The sequence below is a fragment of the Carex rostrata genome, chromosome 33, assembly GCF_964058835.1.
Source record: "Carex rostrata chromosome 33, lpCarRost1.2, whole genome shotgun sequence".
NCBI lineage: Eukaryota > Viridiplantae > Streptophyta > Magnoliopsida > Poales > Cyperaceae > Carex > Carex rostrata.
In genome coordinates, this window is record NC_135950.1 from 531,721 (window position 1) to 541,722 (window position 10,002).

Sequence of the window (10,002 nt, forward strand, 5' to 3'; positions counted from 1 at the left end):
GTTCCGAGAAAATATCATGAAAAATGCTTTCTTAGAAATGATTATGTTAATTGAAAAAAGAACACAGATAACTTTAATCAACATAATAACAGTCGGTGATATTTCCCTACAAACTTCATGTCACATTGAAAAGATTTATGAAATAGAAGTTAAAAGTGAAACGGTAGTGGAATAATAGTAGACTAGCTTTTTTTTTTCTCAAACCTTGACAGTGACTGTCAAGTATAATTTTTATTAATTAAAATGTAAAATACATTCATCGTTCTACATCGTAGACTAGCTTTGTTGGTATCTAAAATTTAGATTTTTTTTCCTACAAGACAAATATCTGACTATAATTATTTCAGCTTAGTATAAACTAGTTTTATCACCTCATGTACGTGTTTTGGGGTTTTTTCTTTCAAATTTTGTTAATTGTTCAACATATATTTAATCTAGAGAAATCAAAATTAATTTTGAAAAACATAGCAACAAAAAGAAAAATATTTATTTTAATTAATATTTTCTTAAAGGTTTATTAAATTGTTACACAACAACACATTGTCAATTAGAGATTTTTAAAACATATGATTATGTACTTTGAGAAAATTTCACTTAGAATTTACTTTTCCGCACAATATCCAATCACCTCCTTCAGCTTCCTTAAGTACCTATAGAAAAATAAATCAACAAACACATTGTTACAACACAGAATTCAAAACAAACTTAAAAACAATTGAAAATTAATCAATCATTGGATCTGAAACCTTACCATAATTTAGATTTGGCCCTATCTGAACAATGTTAACTTGCTTTAATATCTCAGAAGGGCACAAAATTTTTTTCATGATAAACTTTAGTTGATAATACAATAATGTTAACATCTTGAATATATATATATAGTATATATATCTCTCACAAAATTGGTGGTTTTCACCTGCTGGCTGGTTCACACAAAGTAATTGTATGCATACGTTACATACTTTACTTTCCATCTACCAGAAGAGATTTGTTGATATTTTATAATATCTTATTGCAAAAATTCAGAGTTGAATACAACATCTTGAATACAATTGCTAAAGGCATTTTTATCAATTATTTATTTAAAATTAAATATAAACTTCTAGACTAATGATTTTTGAAATATTCTGCATACAAACAAATTATTTTTCGTATAATTTATATAATTTAGAAAATACATATATCCATATGATAATTTGTTCAATTTATATAATCGAAAAATACATAGATCATAAAATATGCATGATGTATCATACAAAAACATCTCTCACACGCCATACGCATTCAAAGCATTTCTTAATTTCAATTTGCAATAAAAACTCGGCAAAATGTTTCAAATATCTAATGCATTCACGAAATTTCAAGTACACATGTTTCTTTGTTCCAAAATAAAAATGATATATTTGTGACCATAAGAAAGAAAAATAACACTTCTTAGTTGACCAATAATAAAGAATCTGAGGAGCTAATTTTTAGAAATTATATTATTTATTTTCAATTTATCTAAAGGCAAGTCAAACTTTTTTAGGTGGCTATTCATTGTGCTTTGAGATTCGTACATAACAAATTTGAACAGTCCAGATTTTCTACAGATCAACTCAAAGTTTGAGTTATCTGACATCTGAGGGATGAATTCAAAATAGGAGGAGGTTGAAACCATTTTAAATACAATCTTTATTATCTAATGTTGAAGTTGGTAACTGATCCAAAACAATTTGATTATAATCCAATTACAATTTTAGGCCCAGGCCCACTACAAGTTTCATTTCCAAACACTGGCTTTTCCGGCTTTCTTTTCAAACAAGAAAAGCCCAAATATGTCAATCCCAGAAGCCCATCTTTCCTTCATTTTGGGCCCTAAACTCTATTTTAAGAAATCGTGAGTGATCCGATGGGTATCATGCTAAATTCGGTCAGATGCTCATGCAAAGCCATTCAATACGCGACAAGATTTGCACGTACGGCTTTAAGACCCGGATGGATCAAAGTTACACGAATATTGAGTCCGATCAAACGGTTCTTATAGGTACCACACCAAATTATGTCCGATGCCCATCTGACCAACATTCAGACCTAGTAATTTTTGCATCTGCTCGAAACCCTAAAGCAAATAAAAACGAGCGCCGAAATATCACTCTTTCTTCTCCGTCTCTCTTCCTCTCGTGTCAGGCGTTGCTAATCGCAGATCTACGACATGGTATTTCTCTCGAAATTTCTCCCCTTTTAGTGTTTCATGTTGTTTCAATATGCTATCGGTAGTACTAATTGGATGTGGGAGGAGCTTGTCGTGAAGTTCGTAATGCAATAAAAAAATGTGGCAAAAATGCACGAAAGTGCATTTGTTGTTGTTGTAAATTATGGGTTGTGTAGATTTCAAAAGTATTTACATAATTAAGATAGTTTTATCAGATTTTTGATTTGGGTATTTAGCTATGTTATATATATTTTGTACTGTTATCTGTAATATAGTGTTGCAAATTTAAACATCAGATAACTATCCAGAACAGTTGTTTAGTCAGAATTATTTGCACTTTTGTGGTATCAAAATGAAATTTAGTACCTACTGGTATACAATATGTTGCTTGATATCAATTCTAGCTGTACTTCTTGGACAGATGTCAACTGTTTTTTACGTACAACTTTTTATATATATATATATATGACTATCTCTTTTTTTTTTCTGTTCTATGGCAATTTCTAAATTACAATTCTTTTTTATTCCAGACGAAGCGCACCAAGAAGGCTGGAATTGTTGGCAAATATGGTATGTAATTTGAGAAGAATATTTACTGTCATGCCTTTTCCCATTTTACTGTTTATTTGTCAAACTTTATTTATTGAATTTTATTTTTTGTTTTAACAAAAAAGGTACCAGGTATGGTGCAAGTTTGAGGAAGCAAATCAAGAAGATGGAAGTCTCTCAACATGCCAAATATTTCTGCGAGTTTTGCGGGAAGGTACCTGATTTTCTCAATCATTTGTACTTTTCCACAAAATTATGTAAAGGTGGATTCTTCTGATTAAATATAAAGAACAAAAAGGTAAAAAAATACACACATATGTTTTTGTATTGTAAGTATAAATGTTCTTGTTTGTTGTTTTGGATTAATACAGAGAAATCATGTCTTACTGCGTTCTTACTTTTCTTAGTGGCAGTCTTAAGTGCATGTCAGTTATATATATTTATTTTTATATTTTTTAAATTTGTATAGTATGCTGTCAAGAGAAAGGCAGTAGGAATATGGGGATGCAAGGATTGTGGCAAAATCAAGGCCGGTGGTGCTTATACCTTGAAGTATGTTTTTTTTTTCTTGTTCAACCCTTTTCATTGATATCAAATTCACGACTTGTTCTACTTGTGAAAATTTGGGATTATCTTTTCTTGTCTGACCACTTCATAAGATATCAAATTCACTAGTTTAATAAGATAATTTTGTAATGATATTCTCCATCTACAGGGTTGAATGTGATCTTTTGAGATTAACAAGGGTTATATGTGCTTTTTTTTATATATTCTACCCAATTCTTTTACATATTGACCCATACTTAAAATTGCAATCTATGTACTGCTCTGATTTCTTCAATGCATTTATATAATGTAATTTCTGCATTTGCAGCACTGCTAGTGCCGTGACAGTGAGGAGCACAATTCGTCGTCTGAGAGAACAGACCGAGAGTTAGAAAGCTGGAACAATGTTTTTTTTGGTTTAGTTTGAATTTATGTTGTGTTTAGGGTTGATAAGAATTTGTACTTCATTTTGTTATATTTTTGGTTTAGAATCGAACTTGATTTTGCTCTTAGTATTTTTGTCTCATATCGGGATCCGAGCTCATCTTTTTGTTTGCAAGATCTTTCATCGAAAACTTAAGTATGAGGGAAAACAAAGCATAAGATGGTGTTAATCTTTGATTCAGTTATAATATATCATGTCATTATAAGTTGCAACTTGCAAATAAAAATTACTTGTACAAGTCATGTTTATTTTTGTAATTACTCTTTTTCATGTAAGTTTTTAATTATTAGATTCATCTCGTGATTTTAATGTGAATCTTAGAATCAATGCAACACTAATGTCATGAATAAAAATGAATCATGTATGAAAAGAGTAGTATTTATATCTTTTAGTCTTTAAAATGAAATGCATTTGAAAAATAAACTCAATTGTGTACGAAAAAGACTACTATTTATATCTTTTAGTTTTTTAAATGAAATGTATGTGAAAAATAAAATGTGCATGTTTTATTGTTAGCCATAATTGATATATTAATCTATAATTTTTAATATTAGATATTAGAGTAAATCAACTACTAATTAGAATTTAAATAAAGTAATATTAGATACAAAAATTTGACAGTACCACATTATTCATGCTAGCTGAGTTTTTTCATGTGAAATTTATCAACTATTAAATTAGTAAGAATAAAAGAGAAAAAACAATAAATTTGGTCCTAGTTTAAATTTTAGTTTAATTTTCTTTTAAGTACTTATGATCCAATACTATGTAATGTTAACATAGAATAAATTATTTAACTGATCTTTGGACAATCTTGAATCTATCTTGAATTAAAAAGAAATTATTTTTTATTGAGTAAAATGTGGAAATATTAGATCTAATTTATCAAGTTTCAAATTTGTTTTCGGTTTCTTTCGAATTTATTTTCACAAATTGACAAATCCTCAAACTAAATGTCATTTTGCATTTTTTTTTATTTTATTTTATGGACCATTTGGGTACTGTTGCTTGTGGCTTAGGCTTGAGTATTAGCGTTAATTTTAAACTAATTAAAGTTCTCCTTGATCATAATTAAAAGTATATAATTATAAGTTATTGCTAAAATATTAATATCTTGAAAACTAATTTTTATTCTGGTGATTAAAATAATGTTCTTCCACAAGGAAGATCGTATATTCGAAATGTGATTAAAAAATTCTGATTAATATTTAAAGATTTCATGTTTATCTAAAAACTTAACAATATCACGTAAAAAGAAACTTGATTGCATGTAGCTTCAGGAACGGTTGTAAAGTCTATTTATTGAGCTTTAGAGACGGGTATATAAATTAAAACTTAGCATCTTTATTCTATATCTTTTATCATTTTTATTAATACTTTTAATTTTTAAACCTCACAAAATAAAATTATCATTATAAAATTTATTCAGCATCTTCAATCTCATTTTTTTAATTTTGCTCACTTCAAATATGATCGATTCTAAAACTGACGAATTCAGGGATTGGATCCCTAAAGTAAAGCATTTTTTTAGTTTTGATCTGGGCCATCCGATCTGCTCTAACACGATATTAAAGTGCCTCTCGTGTTCCACTGCAGACCAGATTGGCCTGAATTTCTAATCTGACGATTCGGATAAAAACTCAAATATTGAGTTACTTTAGGGGATATGGGCTCCTATAAGGTCCCCGCTACTGGCCTTCCATAAAAAGTTAAAATTAAGTTATGAGTTATCCATAAGAATAATAATTCAATTCGATTCGATTCGAGAGATCAAATAGACTGCCACTTGTAGTGCAATAACAGATATTTCTATTAACTATTTCTGAAATAAAAAGCAAAATCAGATCCCTTCACATCCCCAGACAGGCTGCCTCTACTAACAAGAAGCATATGAAAGATAAAAATGCCTGAACAAAGCATCTAGGTATGTTTGGTTGCAAAATAAGAATAATTAAAATAGTCAAATCAAGAATAGTTATTATTTGTCTTATTAAAATAGTCAAATCTCAAAACTCTCAGATATAATATATTCTAATAAGACAAAATATTTAAATTCACTATTCTAGCTATTCCAATCCAACCAAACATCGAATAGGTTATTCCGAATAGTCTATTCTCAATCCAACCAAACATACTCTTATGAACTTCTCAATAATATAAATATAAATATAAAAAAAATAATTGAATGATCTAAATCCAATCTAATCAAATTGGACGGTTGGTATCAACTCACAACACAATAGTTGGAAAAACGTGCCGTGACTAATACGTCGTGACTTTGGTTATGTGTCGTGATCAAAATATCGAAGAGTGGTCACATTGTGACCAAACATGTTGTGTCCAAACGTGTGGTCATGTTTAACTTTTTTTTTTCATAATTTAGGTTAATTTATTCAAGATTCATCATTTGATCAAGATCTAGTGATCCTAATTACACGTGACTCGCGTGAACATGTATCGTGCCATTACCAGATCTTTCGCGTAATGTGACATGCCAAATTTTCAAAAATAGTTACAGCACACGAGTAATCATGGCACGGAATACGCGACCCGCACACGTAACTGACACGTGTGCCGTGCCCTACCATTTCATGCCGTAACCATGTTGTTCCATGATAGAACCGGTTCCGCCATGCCATTTCTCCAACTCTAACAACAGTGCCAACCAAACAATCCAGCAGATGCTAATAAATAAGCATGGCCCTCCAAATCACGAGAACTATTTAAGACTTCTAATTTCTTATATTTTCTTAATTGAGTATATATTATTTTGATATTTTATCTGGTATACATAGTTTTTCTGTCATGAAGGGGGTATGAATGATATCCTCCATCTACAGAGAATTGAATGTGATATTTTGAGATTCTGATTTTTTTTTTATATATATATTTTTCATAAAATACTGGCAGCAGTTACTAGCAATTGTTCTATATGTTGACCCATACTTAAAATTGCAATCTATGTACCGTTCTGATTTCTTCAATGCATTTATCTTTTGTAATTTTTGCATTTGCAGAGGAGCACAATTCGTCGTCTGAGAGAACAGACCGAGAGTTAAATGAAACTCTGTTTTGTTTGGTTCTAGTTCAAATTTGTGTTTAGGGTTTATAACAATTTGTACTTCATTTGTTATCTTTTTGGTTTTTAGTCCAAACGTGACTTTGCTCTAGTGTTTTTGTCTCATCTCAGGATCTTCTGTTTGCAAAATCTTTCTTCGATAACATGTGATTAGAGCATCTAAAATAGAAGAGCAAAACTGTTTTTTTTTTTACCGGATAAAAAAAATTGCTCAAATCATGAAAATGTTTTCTTCGAGATGGACCAAAATGTGAGACTTGAGTTGTCCTTTTTTTTTCTTCACAGTTTGCTTGCTACATATGGTTGAACATCTTTTCGTAGATGATTCGTCTTTTTTTCTCATAGATTATATTTTTTACCTTTACAAAAGATTGCATCACATAACCAGTCTAGATAAGTAGGTTATTCTTCTTTCCACATTTAGGTCATGTTTTGTTGGAGAGAAAACTCCTTTAAGTAGTCAAATAAGGAGTAAAATGGAAAATGAGTTAATCCAGAGTAAGTTACTCTATTTTTTCAGACGGATTAATTTATTCTACACTTATTTCACTTGTAGAGCTCACTCTCATAGGCAAAGATTCATTTTCTAACGCTTTACTTCTTTAGATATATTATTTAAGTAATGATTTATACTACCGAATAAGATGTAAAATATGAAAAATAAAATAGAGTAAGTAATTTAATCATCATTAAATTTATTCCACAACCAAACATAACCTTATATAGAGTTGTAATATCAAATGAGTACATCACTAAATGACAAATGTGAAATAGATTGTTTCCCACAGTAGATTATCAAAGTCTGTGTAGCGAGACTTGCATCATAAATTCAAAATACACACAAACTATATATCCTGAAAAAAGCTCAGAAAAAAAATAAATAAACAATCTTGCAAAATACTATTACCTATCAAGTGCTTTTAGCTTCGTCTGATTTTGTAGAGTAAAAATGTTCTTATATGTGCAATGAAAGGATAGTTAATAATCCTGCAAATGGAAACTAAAGCAAATATTTACTATTTTACAGGCGTACCAACCAAACGAAATTGTCAATTTATATATTTACCTCCAAAATTATTTGCTATATTACCAGAACTCATGTCATTTTTTACAATTTAATTCTTTGCTTAATTCTGCATCTTCAACATATTGCACTACTGTCACATCTTCCACACTGAGCCTGAGATTTTACTTATCTGAAATTCAATCATAAACCATCAAATAGTATAATAGTCTAGTTGTGTTCATGTTAAATTATCATAATGACAAAGTTGCTCATTGAATTTTCTTTCTGTCTTTTCTTTCAAAGTTATGGTGGGCAGTTGCTGTTCTGATTTTTTTGGGCCTGTTTTTCTGAACAATTAAATAAGTTGTCGGTAAGTAAAAAAGGTCGATGCAAAATTAAATTATTAATCGAATAGTACGTATTGGTCTTTTTGTAAAAAGTTCTATATACTGCAAACTTTATTGGGCCTGGCCCATATATTTGTTTGTACCGAACCAAAGTCTGTTTGTTTGGTTTAGTTTTACAATATAATTTTTAGACCTCTTTCGTTTATGGTGGGAACTTGAAACATTCAGACCTCTTTCGTTTAACTTTACAATATAATTTTTCAAAATTCTGGAGAGAATTTCCTTTGTGCCGAACCAAAGTCTGTTTGTTTGGTTTAGTTTGAATTTATGTTGTGTTTACGGTTGATAAGAATTTGTACTTCATTTTGTTATTTTTTGGTTTACAGAACGTGATTTTGCAATAGTTTTTTTTGTCTCATCTCAGGATCCGAGCTTTTTTTTTTTTTTTTTGCAAGATATTTCTTTGGAAACTTGTGATTTATTATGTTGCCCGGTTCTCCCCCTACCATGTTTGCTCAATTTTACTTTTTATGGCTGTTCTTCAAACAAATAGGAGTGAGACTATGGTAATATGCATATTATAGATCGTGCTATTAATTATTTTTAAAGTTCAAACAGTTGATCTGAATTGTTAAAATAATTTTCATATGAGAATGTATTTGAGACTAAATTTTACTTTTTTTAGAATTTTTTACTGTTTTTTCCAAATAGGTAGAAGATTGTTGTTTTTGAATGGTCTAGAATTATCATCAAGTGATTTTCTACTTGTCTAAAAAAAATAGTAAAAATATTCTAGAAGAATGTAAAATGATCCCCAATCATATTTTATATGGTGATTATGTTTAGTCGGGTTGATTGTTTGAATTGTGAAAATAGAGATATGGGTTCATAGTATTAGAGGTGCAAACAGGTCTGATTATCTGTTCGGATCCGGATATGTATCCTATAATTAGATATAGATTTCCGATATTCGAATATCCGTGAGGATATGGATACAAATATGGTTTTAAATTTTTAATTATCCGTATTTGAATAGTAGATATATACCATATAATTTAATATATATTATGAAAAAAAAAATATGTCATTCGCCGTTATAATTAGATAAATATTATGAACTTTAATATTTATAAAAAATAATATTATAGAAAGATATATATTCTCCATTTAATATCCGATCTGTATCCACATTCATCTAATATTCAATCCGTATCTGAAAAATAAAACCAAATACGTATATAATTTTACCATTATCTGATCCGTTTGCACCCCAAATAAGATAATACTGATCTATATATAAAAAGAAACAGCATGTAGCTTCAAATCTGGTCCATCCTAAAACGGATGCTTGAGGTCCACACTATGACACTACTAACCTATTATAGTTTTATAGAAGGTTGATTTGAGCAGGGGTGCAAACGAATCGGATACTGATCGGATAGTGATAAAATTATATCCGTATCCGTTTTTAATTTTCGGATACGGATACAAATTGAATATTAGACGAATACAGATCGGATATCGGATATCCGTAGATATATACATAAATATTTTCATAATTTATGATAAATTATATGGTATATACCTATTATTCGGATACGGATAATTAATTAAAATTCAAAACCATATCAAGAACTAGTCTTTGATCTAGTAGCAAAGGCATATGGTCTCTATAAGGAAAGTCGTGGATTCGAAACCCAGATGGGAGAAATCATTTGTTGTATTAGGTATTAAATAATTGAGTGGCTTGATCTCTAATTTTTACTTAAAAATATTCAAAACCACATCCTTATCCGTATCCGCACGGATATCGGATATTTGTATCTAATTTTCGAA

At 29.6% G+C, this 10,002-nt stretch overlaps 1 protein-coding gene across 2 annotated transcripts; it reads left to right on the forward strand.

The window, feature by feature from the left end:
* Window positions 1-2,071: 2,071 nt before the first annotated feature.
* Window positions 2,072-8,507, forward strand: LOC144548272 (large ribosomal subunit protein eL43). Of its 2 annotated transcripts, XM_078296959.1 has the most exons (7): window positions 2,072-2,197; window positions 2,725-2,764; window positions 2,869-2,957; window positions 3,213-3,295; window positions 3,618-3,681; window positions 6,794-6,819; window positions 8,485-8,507. In XM_078296959.1, the coding sequence occupies exons 1-5, from the start codon at window positions 2,195-2,197 to the stop codon at window positions 3,679-3,681; spliced, it is 279 nt and encodes a 92-aa protein (XP_078153085.1). In that variant the 5' UTR covers window positions 2,072-2,194; the 3' UTR covers window positions 6,794-6,819; window positions 8,485-8,507. The 2 variants fall into 2 exon arrangements, with proteins under 2 accessions (XP_078153085.1, XP_078153084.1); XM_078296958.1 differs by lacking the exons at window positions 6,794-6,819; window positions 8,485-8,507 and having other exon boundaries at window positions 3,618-3,866.
* The last annotated feature ends 1,495 nt before the right edge of the window (window positions 8,508-10,002 follow it).

Coding starts and splice junctions, on each gene's coding strand:
- LOC144548272 (XM_078296959.1), top strand. Junction 2,765..2,868: donor TGGAATTGTTGGCAAATATG/GTATGTAATTTG, acceptor TTAACAAAAAAG/GTACCAGGTATGGTGCAAGT. Junction 3,296..3,617: donor GGTGGTGCTTATACCTTGAA/GTATGTTTTTTT, acceptor CTGCATTTGCAG/CACTGCTAGTGCCGTGACAG.